We start from the raw sequence: 19,279 nt of genomic DNA, 5'->3' as shown, positions 1-19,279 counted from the left end.
TCAGTGAGCAGCCTGAAGCTACCCAAGGACCCATAAAACACAATGACAACAAATGAAAATCACATGACAAGAATTGTGTGGGTGAAAATCACCCGACGTTAGTGTTCTAGGGTTAAGGACAAGCTGCTGAGTATGCAAATTCACCCTGACATCACTGCCTGGATCTTAGACTACTTCACAGGACGGACGCAATATTTCACGGTGGACAGTTGTGTTCCCGAGGCCGTGAGTGCCCCATGGTACTGTCCTGTCTCCATTTCTCTTCACCTCCGACTTCCGGCACAACGGCGACAAGGAGGAAGAGTATAGGGATCTGATCACAAGTTTTGTGAGTGGAGCAACTGGAACCACCTCCTACTCAACATCTCCAAGACCAAGGAGATGGTAGTGGACTTCAAGAAGAATAAGAGGAGACGTACCAATCACAATCCAGTGTGAGAAGATGGAGATAGTGGACTTCTACAAGTACCTTGAGGGTCCATGTTTACATAAACTGGACTGGTCACACAACACTGACACACTCTGCAGGAAGGATCAGAGAAGGATGTTCTTCCTGAGGAGACTGAGGTTGTTTGGTGTCTGTAGTGGGCTCCTCAAGACTCTACCAGTCTATGGTAGCCAGCGCACTCTTCTTCATTATAGTGTGCTGGTGGGGCAGTGTCAGAACTTGTGAGGTCACAAGCTAGTGAGGAAAACCTGCTCAGTGGTGGGACTGAACCTGGACCATCTTCAATAGGTGGCAGTGGGGAGGTTGAAGGACAAACTGGAAGCTATCTTGGACAATCCTTCCCACCCCGTGCACGACGAGCTGTGGCTGATAGGAAGCTTATCTTATCTTATCATATTTTATCTTATCTTATTAAAAGCCCTTCAAGCTTTTTCTGTGTCATGCATATTTTTGGATGTTGGAGAAATATAACTGATATATTTTCAGTTCACATAGTACAATGCCAATTTGAAGCTTTTGAAGACATATAGATAGTAAAGATTTTAGTCTTTCATGAAAACAAAAAGATTGTTGAATGGATATTGTGCCAGGCTCTCATATTACTCCTATTGCTTCATTCTTTTTTATTTGAATTACTAGAGCTCCTCGGTCAGGCACACCTCCCGTGGGTGTCAATCTCGATGACAGTTGGAGATGTAGTGATAAAAAACACTGCATTGCGGTTTAACTAAGAAGCATGAGTGACTGGCACCCAGGCTTCCTCACTACATATGCTGTAGTGAAACAGTGATTTAACTAACAAAAGCTATACGCAGTCACTCTGAAGTTTTTACGTGCATCCCCACAAAAAATGAAAAACCCCTCCTGATGAATGTATCAAAGAGGGATAATTATTCTGCAAATATATGTGAATCACACACAGCACAGACATATGCGGCTTATTTCCAGGAAACAACCGTCTCATATGGCGACACACAAATTTTAAGGGACTCCATTGTGTATTTAGTTTGACTATAGTGAGCTCCTTATTCCGAATTCTCGTCTGTGTATCCATTTCAGGATTCGTCACAAATAAATGAAAATTCTGACATGAAAGACATGAATGGCCTAGACAAGCAGGTAGTAAAATTCTCCCTTTTTATTTGGAAACAAAATGTATACAGTAAAATTGTTCATCGAGCAAAATGCTAATCCCTTAAGAAAATCCTTAACACACGGACAGATGATTCAAATCCACAATAAGCTTTATCCAACAATACAAACAGTCAAGTGAACTCCTATCTTCCCTGGAAACAGATTCATCTTTTTACATCTGCCACAAAGAGGCCAAGAGATAATCCCACACAATGAACTCTGTTGAACTTGTAAATGTAAAAAAAGTGAACATGTAAAAATATACAACACACCTATATTAGTACTGAATGGTATAGTAACTTTGGCTGTGCAGACTGATAAAACCTAGATAAAGCCAATTATATTTGCTCCCAAATGTCACCTGATTACCTACAGCTACCTTTATCTCTGAAACAATGTTTTCTGAAATCTTTTATGGACTTGTTATGCAAGTGTTTCATACAAAATGAACTAGTGTTAGTGTTGTTTGACTGTCAGTCAAGAATTCTTGGTAAATCAGTCCTTGAACAATGTTATCATACTCTAATGGATATGAATATATATATTTGTGATGCATTTTTAGCTTTCTTAAAGTACAATAGGATGTCCCTATTGTAGGACTAGAAAACAATTAAAATTATTTTAAAAGTAATATTAGGCAGCGCAGACCTAATAAATGTAGCTCATCTTACTTAACTGTATCCAGTCCCATGGTTCCATCCAGTCCAACTTCCCTTATTCCCTCACTATTATGAACAATCATTGCTTTTGCTGATCTTGTTCACCTTTAGAAATAATTTGGCTTGACATGGGATAGCATAGAGTGGACAGAGGCTTAGTATTACTATCAATAGTCATTTTAATTCATTTCACTGTGACTTAATTAGAGACCTCTTTTATATTTATGTTGCTGTATTCTATAAAATCACCATTTTCTTGGAAATCCTGCCTTTTAAACTAAGCATCTCTTTAAAGACATCAAAACATGGGAAAAAAAACAACATAAAAAGGTCTGGTCTCGGATCAGGAAACTGCAGCTTGACTGAAGCAGCAGAAACATATTCACAGGCGAAAAAAGAGCAGAGAAACATTGCTGTAAAAATATGACTATACAGATATCCTTTTGTGAGTTTCGGACAAAATTCTATATAGCTTCAAGAGACTAACATTAATCTTAATTAATGCCACAGTATAATATCAATGTGTCTCAATCAATATGTACATGAGCGCCTTAAAGTACTTAGGAAATTGCTTTGAAGGAGAAGGGAATATGAAGTTCAAAAAGGTTGCACTGTTCAATTGAGAAAGGGTGGTAGGACAGATCTTGTTCGGGTTTTGAAATAAATCAGCTAGTAGTACTAGACCGAGGAACTCATGAAGACATTTACATGTGAGATGTTTTCAGATGAACATATATAAGAAATAGTTCGATTTTTTTTTCGTTCTCTAAAACAATTAAATCATTTTCCCATTCCCTGCAGATTATTTTCTCTCAACTGACTAATTGATCATCAGACTAAGTCCCTGCAAGATCATCCAGTGTGATCAAATTTGTATCATATCATTTGGAAGTGCTAAACAAATCGTTTCCAGTCGCTTCACTTGTCATGTCTTACAGGCTTCAAACTGTGAAGTGTAGTCATAAAAAAGAACGAAACAGTCGAGTTTGTAAATTCTTGTTCTAAGTCCCCCTTAAAAAATGTTAAAAATATGCTTTTCGTCACGGTCACTGAAGCAATCAGGCTAACAAAGCCTAAGGTGGACTCTGAGTAATCTCTTACTCAATGTCAAACATAACACAGCTGTGTCTCTTGAGCTGTCTCTTTTCCTTTCATGCCCTCATGACAGATTAGGAATAACTACAATTGTAGGTCATAGATTTAAATGCTTGTCTGCTTGTTTATGATCAGACCTAACACTTCACAGCTGTGCCTAAATCAGTTGGTGAAAGAAAATGAACAAAAGATTATGTCCTACGAGGATGTGGTCCCGCAGTAAGCATTAAGCCAAACACAGAGGCGCACGTCTGGATGATGATAACACATTAAACCACAAGCCACAGTTGAAAAGCATTAACATGGAATGGCATTGTGAAAGCACTGATTTAAAGTTATTTACGGCTTCTCTCGATCCAACTCTGATCGTAATATCAATCCCATAACAAATATGTGCCGTGAAAACAGTCTAAACCCCTTTTTTACATTCAAAGTTACGTCCAAAACTAAATCCAAAAAAACAACATTTAAACAGTAAATCCATTTACCAAATATAAAGTATACAGTATGTGCTAAAACCTTCTCCAAATGCTTAGTGACTTCTTTCTTTTCTAAATTGTCGAGAGTAAAGCAATGGTGGCCTTTAGTCTATAGTTGTTGGAAACAAGAGAGCCGGGGGTTATCGTTACACTGTGTTGGACACAAAGGGTGTGGTCCCTCACCCCACGGGACTGAGGGTCGAGGGGCGTGATTAAGGCGGGTATACATAGATGATCCCGGATGTTCAAGTTCTAGTTGTATTTTGTTGTTGTTTCAAATTAAAGAATTGAACTCCTCTACTCCTCTCCTCTCCTCTATTTCATCGCTGAAACACCACAACACAGTATTTACCATAACTATGCAAGCATTTTTTATTTTGGTATGTAGAGGAGCCATACACGTCAACAACCCCCCTAATTGTCAAGGAAAAAAGAAACATATCTGATGATAATTCACACTTCATGCTATTAAATGAAACCTCTTGTGTGTATAAAAGAAATAGTTTTCCTGGGCAATTTACATAAAAACGCATACATTGTTATTGAATTTAAAAAAACTTAATCCATGCACAGAGCACACACAACCCACTGTTAGAATGCTGGCAGAGAAAAAAGTTCAGCAGTTCAATGAATTACTAAATCCTCTGTCGATAGCTGTTGATAGCTGTGGTGCCCAGTAACTTGCACTTTGAACTTCCCAATTACCCACAAGTGACAACAACAACACAACCCTTGAAAGCTGTTATGGAGTTTATGAGGCGGTAGCAATAGTTCAGTAAATAGAGTGGCTGTCTGTCCAATTAGAGGTTGGCAGTTCAATTCTGTTATTCTCCTGTCCGCATGCCAAAGTTTCCTTGGCCAAGACACTGAACCCTAGGTTGCTCCATATCATCTGGGTACTGCAGCTCTGCTGCTGCATGTGGTGTGAATGCAATCCACTGGAAAGTGCTGTATAAGTGGGAACCATGTATGATTTATTCATTTTATTATCCTGGGTAAGTTAGGAACTATGTGTCATTTTAAGAATTCCTATTAATTTTTGCAAAAGAGTGCACGTCTAATATTGAGTCTATCATCATAAATTTTATGCTGTATATAATTCAGTTGGGAATTCAATTTCGTTTATTTTACAGAACATTATATAAATTTAACAAATTCCAAAATAATAATAAAAAAACAGGATTTTACTCCTCTTTCAACCTTGACTATGACATAAATGGGAATGATTTGCTGCTCCAACAAATCCTGTGGTCACATATAGCCAATGGCAAAAACACTTGTACTTCTCTGCTGCATTGACAGCACAGTTGTGAAAACAGCTGTACATCCTCAACAAAAGAACTTTAACATTCATAACAGACTGTGTTCTGCTGTAAATAAACATCTTACTGAATAAGCTGTCATTGAAATATCCCAATATTGTGTATAAATAAAGTTAAATGGCAAAGTGAAATAGCATTGTTTTTGACACTGACATCTGGGGAAAAGAAATCTATAATTTTTCCCCTTTATAAGGTCCATGCAATACAATTAACATGTAAAACTGGGGAGCCCATTTCTTCTCTAAACTTATCGGCTTTCTCAAATTTAAGATAATGAGAGATGTTTCGAAAAGACATTTGCTTTTGTCAAGAAAAGAAATGTCATTAAATCCAATTAAATTAGAATCATGGTACTTATGGTTTTGTCCCCGACAATTTTTCTTTGCAACTATTACTTCCTTCTGTGGATTACACTACTGTCACCTCTTTGACTGAAATTAATATAGATACAAATTATTCTATCAGGGCAAAAATATTTTCTGACACAGTTCATTAACCTGCTTTATGTCCCTTGTGCAACTTGGCATGTCACTGTGTGTGTCTGGCTATTATGTCACCTACAAAGGAGAGGACACCATAAGGATGAATGCACGTGGTAGTGAGGCAAGTGTGAAAGATAGAAATGAATATCTGGAAATTGCTTTTTTCAGCTTTTCCTGTCCTTCTCCCTTTCTGTGTTTGAAGGTTACTTAGTTTGCATCGAATGCAAAAGGTCTTACAGTCAAATGTGTTTTATCTTATTCAATATCAGTGTTTAAAAAAAAAAAAAAAAAAAAAAGACGAATTAAATAAACAAATAAAAACACGTTTAGCAGCCACTAGACTTTCTTTTGGCAGAATAAATTCCCCTCTATCTAAGCATGGAATATAGCAAGTTGTGTGTTACGGCAAGTGCCTGCTCCCTCCCTCTCCTTCTGAGTGTTGTCATACATTGTCATGCAGGTGTTCTGTTTTATAAATCAGAGTACCATACTTGAAGGAAATCAACTCCAGCCAATCACCATGCGCTGGCTTCCATTAAGCCAAACACAAACATTCGAGGTGCTGGCTGATGTGCAGCACACTGAGGTGAGAACTCATGTCCTCACAACCCATGTGGGTTGTGAGCCCAAATACTGTGTGGGCATTGGTTAGTGACTCTGATGTGTTTGTTTTTCCACCAGTTTCGGGTTGAATGAATTTTGTTTCCTTTTATTGTTTTACCTGCGGCCACTTAGTGGGTGGAGCATTCTCCTTATGAGGACTCACTTGGTGTTTTATTCTTTGAGCTAATTTGAGTAGCAGCCAACCTAGCCCTTTTTCCTTTATTGTAACTGAACTTTCTTTTGTAATCTTCCGTAATAAATGGTTATTAGATACCAATTACATCTGGTTTTATGTTGTTTCCCGTCTCTGAGATGAGATGTATCATTGTTACATATTTGTAACATACTTGTGTTATTACTCTAGAATCATCTTGTTCTCACTATGTTTTTAAGTTAATGGTTTAACTTGTGAAAGCTTATTGCCCTCCCATGATCTAAGTACTTTAGGAGATAGAGCTCAACAGAGATGCTATTACCTTGTACTAGAAAGCACATAAGGATTAAATTGGCTGGCTAACTAAAAGAAAAGATTATTGACCATTACCATAAAATACTTGTTACTTTATCTGGGTAGGGTCAGGTCATGGCCATGATTATGGTCTTATTTTTATTGGTCTTATCAATAATGGTAGCTTCCAGGTGTAAATAAATCATTTTATTCTAGCTTCTTTCAATCATTGTTCACTTCATTCTAATTAGCCTTTCTACAAGCATATAAAATTGCCTTTTTATTTGCTGTCCCATTTTAATGCATTACCATTGAAAAGCTTGTACTGACTGATTGACTTGTTAAGACAAATCACCTTATTATTCAAATGCACTAATGTAATCTTATTACTGAATGAATTTAACTGCTAAAAAATTCTCTAATGACAGTTTGAATGAGAGTATCACATTGAACTGGTTAGAAGCCTGCAGTCCAGCTATTGTGTGCACAGTGCACGGAGCAGAAGCTAAACTCGAGTCTCCAGTGCAACCAGGGAGCACTGGCATTGATTGAATGCCATGGAGAGTTTGGTGTGCAATAGCAAGTGAAATATTTGCTACATACATTGGTCTAAATTTTCTCTGGCAACCCTCTTATCCAGTCTGACTGTGGCAAAGTAGATCAATGGAGCCAAGAGGGAACACACACCACAGGATAGGTGCTACAGTCCTTTGGTATAATCATACCATTACATCAAGAACCAGAATCACCACCCGACAGTTGTGTGTTTTTGTCAACTAACAATGTAGTGGTTTACATTCAGGCTAAATTCTTATTGATAAAAAAAGACTTGGAGATGTTTAAGATTTTTTCTTTGGGAGGATAAAATTTTGGGTGCGGCCGTTAATGCCCTCACCTCACATCAAGAAGGTCCCAGGGATGATTCCGACCAGGGGCCTTCCTTTGAGGAGTTTGCGTGTTCTCCGGGTGTCTATGTGGATTTCCTATGGGTTCTCTGATTTCCTCCCACTGCCCAAAAATATGCCATAGGTTCATTGGAGACCCTGAATTGAATGAGAGTGGAGGTTTTTGTATGTGACCCTGTGATCAACTTGCAACTCTTCCAGGGTGTACCCCAGTCGCATGACAGCTGGGATTGGCTCAGGCCCTGAGTTTATATGTGTTATAAATAATCAATGACTGAGTGAATGGATTTAGATAATGAAAACAACAATCCCAGCACTGGTACCCTCTTTAATAGGCTACAGCTGAGGCTGAAGTTAGACTGACCTTAAACTTAAACCGTAAATCTATAGGGTGTTTCTACTAAATCTGAGGAAATTACAAAAAGGAACTGACTGACTGAGACATAACATTCAGACAGCCAAACCACATGTGAGGAAGTCAAAGTGATTTTGAACTTTTAATATAAAACTCAGCTAGCTTCTTAACTGAGTCCAAGAGACCTGTTGTGCCAGAGAAGAAATTCACTGAAGATATCAGGAACATAGGGATAGGCAGATGAGTGGACAATCTGAGAATAAAATGCCTCTAGCTGGCTCTCACTAGTGAGAGCTATAAATAGCATGGGTTTGCTTGTGGAGCACTGTACATCAGAAAACTCAGCAAACATACAGTCAACAAATGCCATCTATATTTTCATGTTTTCTGCACTAAATATAATCAGCTTAAAGTATAAAATTAAATTCTAGAAGGAAAGCAAAAAAGAGAAATTTTGTTGGCTTTTTTGAATGTCCAAGTAATCAATGGGTATTCCATAAATTTTACTGCATATGCAACTCCCAAGTCATTTTTAAATGTTTTCTTTCACAAACAGGTTAACTCTGTCAGACAGAATACGGTCATTTGGTAGATGCTTTTATCCAAAGTGACTTACAGTGGAGATGCTGGGAATTGAACCAAGGACCTCATACCTGCGAAGCATGCGCTCTACCACCGAGATACATGCTTTGATGCTATTAAAACATGCTCATAATTCAGATCTGCAATGTAACCAGAGGGTCTCCGATAAATGATTTTGTGCTGAAATTTTGCATTAACCACTCTGCTTTTTCGGAACTCCCAGATTTTACAGTTATTTGAATATGTACAAATAAACAGAAAATGTATCATTAGAAAGAATGAAAAATTCTAGTTTGAACGCTTTGCCAGTATTTTTTTCTCAAATGAAAAATAATGATTATGCATCATTTCAATCAATCACTAAAGGCTAGACTCATTCAATGTTTTTATTCAAATTGAATAAATTATAATTGACATTTTGAACAAAATCCTTGTCCCCAGCTATTTTGAATCACTACAAACCTGGTCTCCTGATCTACCTTGCCCCCATTATTTGTAATCTTAAGTACAACAAAGAAAATATGTCCGGCATTAATCTTCATAACGGTTGTTTTTTAACAAAAATCCCTGAAATAAAAGCACCTCAGTTTGACTATGATGTTTTTTTTAATACAGTTGGTGCTGTATCTCAAAGCCTGCTGGAGTCCTTCCCTTCAGTGCTCCTCTGTCTGAACCTGGCACACACTGATATGAATTAGACATTATTAATCCAGATAAGAGAAACAATAAAGTCCCATTGTAGTAACAGCAATCCTCAGTTGGAGCTGTGTTGACTTGGCTTCAGTGAGACATCTTAGGTGGCAGTAGGTGTACAGAAGGTCTAACAATGGGATGTACAGAATATGTCTCTGAGGTTTGCTGAAGAGCCCATGTCTCACAAAGATATTGGTTATATCTTACAAAAAAAATTACACAGGCAGCTGTGGCTATCATTCATCTGTATTTCTGTGACTATCTTGTCTTGCCTGAGGCAAGACAGAATGAAAAATCAGAGACAATAAAGGATTTCAAAACAGCTTCTAAAAACTCAACACCAATAGTGGTGATACGCATTCCTTGTCAACCTCAAAACTGCACAAAAAAAGGACATGGGAAGATTTAAAAATGCATAAACCTCTTAAGCCACTCTGCAAAGACATTAATATTTATACATGCTTGAAGACACGGTAAGGATTTTTTAAACCCTTACCTGAACTGGTCTGTTAGATCCTTTAAACTTCTGATGTTCTTGAATTTCACAGATTTTCTGAGGTGAATCTCAATTCAGCCTTTAACACATACCTACTATGAGTTTCCGCAGAAGATACAGCACTTAGAAGCTTGTGTTCTGCAACAGGAGCATTGTTGTTACTTATCTTCAAATGTAGCTATGACCCAGGCATATTTATACATTCAGTCATGTAGCATTAAATGTTTATCTTTGGGAGATGCAATGTGAAATGGTGAAACTATTATTAGCCCTGTAGGTCACATAGTGTATGTGGTCAAAGACAGTTCATTAAAACATACATATGCTGCTCATCATTTGTGAACCTCTTTTCAGTTTATCAACATTCTGACTGCACTCTGCTTATTAACACTTCCTAATTGAATTTCTATTCCATTCTCTATCTATTCAAGGCTATACCTATTTTTGTTGAAGTATTATTGTTATCCATATATGCATATTGGTTCTACTTTCTGAAAGCCTCTGGACAATTAACTTAATCCTCCACCATTTGCTACATGGAGGGGCCTGGGACTTAGGGACTTAGTTTTTATAAAGATTGGTCTACAATGTCCAACCTGATATTTTGAAAGTTAGTAGACTGTAACTTAAAGGGAATTAACCAATATTAAAAAAATATGTATCTGCTTAAAACTAATCATAGTCGAGTTTTTAACTAAACTGAGAATTAAATGTATACTACTGAATAGAGGGCTGCGAAAGACATGTTGAGAGTAGCCGGGGTGGCAACTAAAAGATCTACACATGGGGGAAACATGAAGGTTGTGAAAAATAGTTATGAAACTATCATATTCACAATATCTATGGAGGTTCTCAGTCACCAAGGTCAAGGTTAATCCTTGTAACATCAAGTCATAGTAAATGGACTTTATTTCTTCACTTGAAAATGTTTTATCGCCCAACCGAGAGGCTCCTTCACTTCTAATAGACTATTGGGAGATGTACATTTTCAAAATACCAAACTATCATTAATTTACATCACCTCTTATATTGCCCTCAGGGGATGGTGAAGCCTACTCTAGCTGTCTTTGGGTACACTTTTGACTAGGTGTCAGTCAATCACAGCGTTATATACAGAGGCAAATAACCATTCATTCTTCCATTCACACATCAATTTTTGATTAGCCTTCTCCAAGTTTTTGGATTGTGGGAGGAAAACGGAGAACCTGGAGGAAGCCCACATGGACAACATGCAAACCCAACACAGAAAGCCCTCCTGTGGGGACAAAACCAGAGTCCTTCTTGCTGTGAGGCAGAGGCACTAACCACTGTACCACTGCGCCGACAATGCAAATAAATGAATAAAATAACAAAAATACAATTAGTCATGGAAGACCAGCCACATGATCTTAGAGGAAAGATGGATTTATGTTAAGACACTGAGTCACTATATTCCTGATACTGTATCAAAAAATAAAATATTCTTCTCCTAGAAAGAGCAGTGCCAGGAGTGCCTCATAGTTAAAATTGTTGAATCTCTTGCAAAGTGCATGCTAAAAAAAAGTAGTGTTTGAGCATGTCATGCTGCAGCCTCGTCAACACCCCCCACAGACTGTGGGTGGCTGCCACCATTTCAATAATTGGAATGCTCCTGTAATATTTAGTGCATTGTGATAATGCAGTGTGATAATCTCATATTTTCAAAGAAAATTAAACCCTTTGTGTGAATTCTTGGCTTCTATCAAACTTATTTGTGTCTCAACAAACCCACGAGTTATAAATAGTATTTTCAGCCACAGTTTTGACGAAGAAATAGTGGCTGAAAATGAACAAGACACCTACCTTGTATTGCATGATGATAACATCATCTTCTTTTCATTTCTGTCCAAGTAGGCCAAAGTGGAAAATTATAAGTAAAAATCAATAATGAAGTTTATAAACTATGAAGTCTGATGAACAAGCTAAATAGCATGATTATTTTGGGCACAGTCTAATATTATTTCATATAAAAATTAGCTCTAACCGTCCTGTTGTAGAATTTAATTTGTTTTGAAGTGAAAAAATTGAAAAGTTCAAACAGTTTAAGTGTAAAACTACACAAGCCCAATTGCAGCAATTACCCTGGTCATGTGCTCTACGGAACAAACAAAAATCTCTGTACTTCTAACTTGAATTGCATCTGTGGGAAGGTGTAACATAACTGTTTTTTTTCTGATTATTACCTTAATTGGTTTTCTTTGTCTCTATATATGGCCCTGTGATCAATTGGTCACTAGTACAGGGTGAACCCCACCTCTTGCCAAATGACACCCCCACTGTGACCATGAGTGCAGGATAAGCTGGATAGATAAAGTAATGAATCAATGAATGTTTCTGCTTAAGGTCAGTCACTGAAAATATATTTTCTTGACTCAGTTAAATCTCCAGGACATCAAGCAATAATCCCATTATATACCATGGCCTTCCTGAAAAAATAGCCCGCTATTCGCCCGTCAAAAAAATGAAGGTACTTATCACATGTTGGTACATGTTGCTCAGGCAGCTGACAGGATTTGTCTGGCCAAAAAAGAAGACTACAGGTAAGTCCAATTTATTCATGGAAGCAGAATGACAAAGGATCAATCAATCCAACTAAAGCTGAAAAGTCAGAGACCAGGAGACCAGGGTGTGTGTTGGTGTTTGTGAGAGAGAGAGAAAGACAGTGTGGGGGGGATGGCTAGAGTAGGGAGGAGGAAATTAAGGGGTAAGGACACTGCACTTGAACGCATTTGAGACGACAGCTGTGTTAAAAATGAAAAATCTAGACAGTTACACCAACACCCTGAAAGTCGGTGCCTTACTTTATAGCGTTGTGCTCTGGGAGAAAACTGCAGTTTTTCTATTTAAATGTAGCTTGCTTTTTGACATCAAGAAAACTTCACATAACCAGTGCAGCAGCATAACATACTTAGGGTCATCTAGAATCCTAAGCTTGTGTGCTAATTTCAAGCTTTTGGGGAGTGAGGACCGAGTATATACAGTATCTTATCCTCACCCCATGCCTCACCCCAACCTTGCAAACACTGAAAGGAGTCAGTGATGCAGAGAAGCCGAAGCACTCACAAGAAGAGCGGGAGATATTAAATCCAACTGTTTAATTCACTGGCATATTGAGAACGGAGTAGGAAAATGACAAATGTAAAAATTGTGCAGCTTTAAATGACCAGGAACTTAAAGATCTTGCTCCATTCAAGATGTTAGAATGGCCATTACTTGAGGTCCATGTGATGGCCATCCCATGTCCTGAGACCGTGTCAAAGCCTAACAAAATACTGAACACAAAATTCTGAATACAAAAATTGATGCTGTGCATTTACTCTGCAAATGTCTTTCTGAGGAGTTCATGCTGGCAAAAAGACAAAAAGGTAGATAAGTCTTATATCATTATAACACATACGAATAATAGCTGATTAAGAAGGCATCAAATAAAAACATTTTCTTCAACCGCTAAAGGTAACCAGTGTTTCTGATTTATGTTGAAACTAGCAGTGTACAAAGAAAATAGTCCAATACACTGAAGCTGTGATAAGAGTAACTTCAATCCCTGTTTGTCAAATCATAACTCCACATATACCCAGCAGTGCCTAAAGACATGGATTTCCATACTTTAAAGCTAACTCAAAGTGCCAAATTTTGGTTTGAAGCATACAACATCATATTTTTCCATTTTCGTTAAAAAAAAAAATATCCTCCCTCAACCCTCAATTGCAATGTTTCCATGTTCTTATTTTTCTGCTCTCTTTGGGAGCTGCTGTACTAAGACAGGAGCCTAAAGATAATGGAAGGTGACCCCGCAATACCATTTAATTTACCCGACTGGGGGAGAAAACATAGAAAAATAAGCCAGTCAACTGTGTAGACTGGATCAGCGTGATATGAAGCTGTTATGTTACTTTTTTTAAAGGAGATATCCTGTTATGATCCAGTCCACATCTTTTTCTACAAATATATATTTCTACAAAATAATTCTGTAAATCCACCCGACAACTCTCTCAGCATGGGGCTACCATGTTAAAGCACAACTGATCATACACCGTGTCAGTCTGATACCGTTGTTCTGGCAATGGGAAGGTGTGATCGGTTTTCATCAAATCAGAGGATACCAGAATTAAATTCTTTGTGGGGAAAAAAAAAGATTAAAACTATGACTCTTGATTGCTTCATTTTCATTGTGTTGGTTTTTGACACAGAGAATGTGCAAAGATGTATTTAGGCTTTTTGTGCATTATAGTGGAATCACATTTTTTCCTTTAGTTAATCTATGCTGATTTGAATTTTTTTTTTAATTCAGATAATATTCTGGTAGGGAACTTGTGCAATGACTGCTACAAATCTTACTGGTTGTGTTGTACTTCACCCCATTGATGTACTCCGGGCAGGGTCTCTCTATAATTGTCCCGGTGCTGCTCTGCGGCCAGCAGGTCCCTATTTCATCGGTCGTAGCATTGCAGTAGGAACCTTGGGGCGGAAAAGTACAAGTCAGAATCCGAACAGTTGTTTTCACCGGTGCAATGGGGAGAAAAAAAAGAAATTCGATCAAATACCGTCTTACCGTCAGCGTTCAGCAATGACAGCGACGCGTTTTGCCAAAAAGTGTCTTGAAAAGCGTCAATCAAACTACAATTCAGGTCATCAAGCTCTCCAAGTATGATCTGGTAAATGGTAGCATCCATGGTCAGCCTGAATGAAAGCGAGATCCAAATCTGGGTTCGGAAGGAGATGGACACGGTGCCCCACGGCGCTGCTGGGCTTGTGAATCAGAGCAACAGTAATGACAGGAGGAGAGCGCGCCTGCCGGGAACCGCCCAGCCAGCCAATCAGGAGCGCGGTGAGGGAAAAGCAACACACCGCTCTGAACACATCATTCGCACCTACCGTGTTTATCTATGCAGTCAAGTTCGTTAACCCAGTTGGTGAGAGTGAACACGTTGAAGGATAGCTGCTGATTAAAATGAAAACAACTCTCTTACCCCATTCCCACTCTTTGTAAGTATTTGCTCAAAATATCACTTCTCTTTTTTGCATTTGTTTGATGAAACTAAATATGAACACTCAGTCCTACTTGTATCCCTCAGTCAGTGTGATGCATTACACACTGGGCAAGAAACCCAGCAGTTGCAGATTCATGATATAAGCATGCCACAGGACAAATCAGGAAATGAGAAATCAAAACTAAACAAAAGGAGAGCTTTCTTAGCCCACAAAGCATTTTATTCATGATAAAAGACTCAAGCTAAAAGTAACAAAAAAAAAAAAACAATTCCTTAAATTCTTGCAAACAAATCCCTTTGCAGCTTGAAGAAAAAATAACGGTGCAATGAAAGCAAGTGCTGGCATATCCACTTCACTCTGGAAAGAAATTAACTATTTTTCAGCCCTTTTTCAAATAAACCCAGTTACGTTTTTGTATCACTGAGTTCATTTTACCATAATTGTGTCAGTATTTTTGAAGTATAACATTGCAACTCCAATCATGACTATTTCTTATCACCAAACTTAAGAGTTTGATGGTCTTAGCCTGAATCTTCGTCTTCGTCTTTCGACTTTTCCCTTCAGGGATCGCCACAGCGAGTCAACTTTCTCCATCTAACCCTATTCTCTGTATCCTCCTCTCTCACACCAACTACCTTCATATCCTCTCTCACTATGTCCATAAACCTTCTCTTTGGTCTTCCTCGAGACCTCTTGCCTGGCAGCTCCAATTCCAGCATCCGTCTACCAATATATTCTATATCCCTCCTCTGTACATGACCGAACCATCTCAGTCTGGCTTCTCTGACCTTCTCTCCAAAACATCTAACATGTGCTGTTCCTCTGATAGACTCATTCCTGATCCTATCCATCCTGGTCACTCCCAAAGAGAACCTCAGCATCTTCATCTCTGCAACCTCTAGTTCTGCCTGCTGTCTTTTGGTCATTGTAACAGTTTCTAGTCCATACATCATCGCTGGTCTCACCACTGTCTTGTACACCTTTCCTTTTATTCTGGCTGAAAGTCTTCTATCACATAGTACCCCTGACACTTTTCTCCACCCATTCCAACCTGCTTGGACCCGTCTCTTCACCTCTTTTCCACACTTTCCGTTGCTCTGGACTGTTAACCCCAAGTACCTGAAATCCTCCAGCTTCTTGATCTCCACTTCCTGTAGCCTCACCGTTCCACCCGAGTTCCTCTCATTCACACACATATATTCTGTTTTGCTGCGACTAACTTTCATTCCTCTCCTTTCCAGCGCATACCTCCACCTCTCTAGATTTTCCTCTACCTGTTCTCTGCTCTCACTACAGATCACAATGTCATGCGCAAACATCATGGTCCATGGAGATTCCTGTCTAACCTCATCTGTCAGCCTATCCATCACCATTGCGAACAAGAAGGGGCTCAGAGCTGATCCCTGATGGAGTCCCACCTCCACCTTGAACTTCTCTGTTACCCCTACAGCACACCGTACCAGTGTCTCACAGCTAGCATACATGTCCTGCACCAGTCTAACATACTTCTCTGCCACTCCAGACTTCCTCATATAATACCAGAGCTCCTCTCTTGGCACCCTGTCATAAGCTTTTTCTAGGTCTACAAAAACGCAATGACCTCTGACCTTCTCTGTACCTTTCTATTAGCATTCTCAACGCAAATACTGCCTCTGTAGTACTCTTCCTAGGCATGAAGCCATACTGATGTTCACTAATTCTGACTTCTGCTCCCAGTCTATTTTCCACGACTCTTTCCCATAACTTCATTGTATGGCTCATCAACTTTATCCCTCTATAGTTGCCGCAATTCTGCACATCCCCTTTATTCTTAAAAATAGGCACCATCACACTTTGTCTCCATTCTTCAGGCATCTCCTCACTCTCTAAGATCCTGTTGAATAATCTAGTCAGAAAATCTACCGCTGCCTCCCCTAGACACTTCCACACCTCCACAGGTATATCATCAGGACCTACTGCTTTTCCACTCTTCATCCTCTTCAATGCCTTCCTCACTTCACTTTTACTAATTTGTGCTACTTTGTGGTCTACAATAGTCCCCTCTTCTACCCTTGCCTCTCTTTCATTTTCCACATTCATCAGCTCTTCAAAGTACTCTTTCCATCTTCCCATCACTCTTCTAGCATCAGTCAATACATTTCCCTCTCTGTCCTTAATCACCCGGACCTGTTGTACATCCTTTCCATCTTTATCTCTCTGTTTCGCCAACCTGTATAGATCATTCTCACCCTCCTTACTATCCAACCGCGCATACAAGTCATCGTACGCCTTTTGTTTTGCCTTTGCTACCTCTATCTTTACCTTTGGCCGCATCTCCCTGAACTCCTGTCTGTTCTCTTCAGTCCTCTCAGTATCCCACTTCTTCTTTGCTAACCTCTTTCTCTGTATACACGCCTGCGCTTCCTCATTCCACCACCAAGTCTCCTTATCTACTTTCCTTCCAGATGACACACCAAGTACTCTTCTATTTGTCTCCCTGATAACACTAGCTGTTGTTGTCCAATCATCTGGAATCTCACCCTGACCACCCAGACCCTTTCTCAACTCCTCCCTGAAAACCATGCAACACTCCTCCCTTTTCAGCTTCCACCACTTTGTCCTCTGCTCTGCCTTTGTCCTCTTCATCTTCCTTGTCACCAGAATCATCCTACAAACCACCATCCTATGCCATCTGGCTACACTCTCACCTACAGCTACTTTGCAGTCACTGATCTCTTTCAGGTTACCTCATCTATACAAGATGTAGTCTACCTGCGTGCTCCTACCTCCGCTATTTTAAGTTAACCTATGTTCCTGTTTTTTCTGGAAAAAGGTGTTCACTACAGCCATTTCCATCCTTTTTGCAAAATCTACCATCATCTGTCCCTCTGCATTCCTATCCTGGATACCAAATCTGCCCATCACTTCTTCATCCCCTCTATTGCCTTCACCAACATGTCCATTGAAGTCTGCACCAATGACCACTCTCTCATTTCTGGGAATATTCTGCATCACTTCATCTAACTCACTCCAGAACTTCTCCTTCTCTTCAGATTCACATCCCACCTGCGGGGCATAGCCACTAACAACATTGAACATCACACCTTCAGTTTCCAATTTCAGACTCATAAGTTTATCTGACATTCTTTTCACCTCTAGGACGTTCCTAAGAAACTCCTCCTTCAAAATAACTCCTACTCCATCCTGAATGAATCCAATTATTGCTTAGCACTCTAGTCGAGCCGTCTTCATAATTAATCTGTCAAATAATTACTTCTAATGACTTTATAATTTTTTTTAAATGCAACATTTGGAGCATGGCTTAAGCAGGGCCTATTGTGGACAGTGCTAAAACCAATCTATCAACAATAAATTAACACAAATGACTGTTACAGAGGGCAGCAATTACTGAAACTGAAATTGCCATAACCTAATACAGTGTTTCACAAACCAAATCAAAAGACCCAATATGACCCGATCACCACAGGAACTTGTACATTTGTCATAAGAAGAGTGCAAGACCCGCCATGCATAAATCATATTCCTGACCATGTTTTTCCCCTCTCCATGCTCACCTAAATACACTTATATTCTATATCAGGAGGCACTTTGTGCTCGCATGTTTGGCAAGCAGCTTGGTGAGTTGATGTCGCTTGGTGGTCTAATTTACTGTTACCGGGCTTTAAATGATCACCGGTTTAAAACACTGCTGGATGAAAATGAAAACAATTATCCTGGTCTTCTTTTGCACAGCAATGTGCATTGGTTTATAAGAGGGAGGTGCTGACAGCCTTTTGTGACTTGCCTGAGCGAAATCTGGACTTTTCTTTAAATGAAAAACATCAGGCATCCTGAGCCAGCTAACACTGAGTGGCTCGTAAAGTTTTACTATCTAGTGGAAATGACTGATCAGTTGAACCAGCTTAATGTGAAATGCGAGGCATTGGAAATACAATCTTATACCGTCAATAAGCAGTGTTTCCATTGGAAAACGAGCCCAAACTCTATATCGTGGATATTGAAACAGGTCGTTTACTACACTTTGAAAAATTGAGAGAATTTAACACTGCTCAACATCTTAATCTCCAGCAGGTAGCGTGCTTTACATCTAGTCTCTTGCTGTCATTCAAAGCACCTTTTGGAGAGTTTTGTGAACACTCTCATCTTTTTAAGTTCATCACTCTTCCACACGCATGTACAATGGACAAAGTCGACCTCAGTTACATCCCTGGTGGATATATCAGACATTGTGAGGTAAAGTCGCTGATCTGAAGACCTCAGACATGTAGTTAAATAAGTTTTAAGTCACTGAATGAAGATTTGGAAAGACTTGCACGACAGCAAGCAGAGCTAGCAAGCAAACAGAAGTGAACATAAATGAAGAAAACTTCAACCAGCAGACCAGCTGATTTTTAAAACTTGGAACACGCTTCCTGTCACATACTACTTAATGCAGCGTGTGAGTATTGCCATAAAGACCATGTTTGGCTCTACACATGCATATGAACAGTCATTCTCACATCTAAATAACATCAAAACAAACCTATAATCACGTTTAATGGATGAAAGCCTCTGCATCTGCATGAAGC

General features: G+C 39.1%; 1 protein-coding gene across 2 annotated transcripts in view; it reads right to left on the bottom strand.

Annotated features, from left to right (window-relative positions):
- crhr2 (corticotropin releasing hormone receptor 2) overlaps positions 1-14,459 on the bottom strand; it is a 42,280-nt gene extending 27,821 nt beyond the window's left edge. For both annotated transcript variants that reach the window (XM_086173039.1, XM_086173038.1), the window contains exons 1-2: positions 14,272-14,459; positions 14,058-14,177 (exon numbers count right to left, since the gene is read on the bottom strand). In XM_086173039.1, coding sequence (XP_086029165.1) covers positions 14,058-14,177; positions 14,272-14,392 — 241 coding nt within the window. In that variant the 5' untranslated portion in view covers positions 14,393-14,459. The remainder of the gene's footprint in view (positions 1-14,057; positions 14,178-14,271) is intronic.
- Positions 14,460-19,279: the final 4,820 nt, after the last annotated feature.

The sequence above is a fragment of the Fistularia commersonii genome, chromosome 25, assembly GCF_037954325.1.
Source record: "Fistularia commersonii isolate RoL2024-O1a breed Wild chromosome 25, RoL_Fcom_v1.0, whole genome shotgun sequence".
Lineage (NCBI taxonomy): Eukaryota > Metazoa > Chordata > Actinopteri > Syngnathiformes > Fistulariidae > Fistularia > Fistularia commersonii.
The sequence above is the reverse complement of the archived record's forward strand: the minus strand, read 5'-3'. Positions and strand labels throughout refer to the sequence as shown.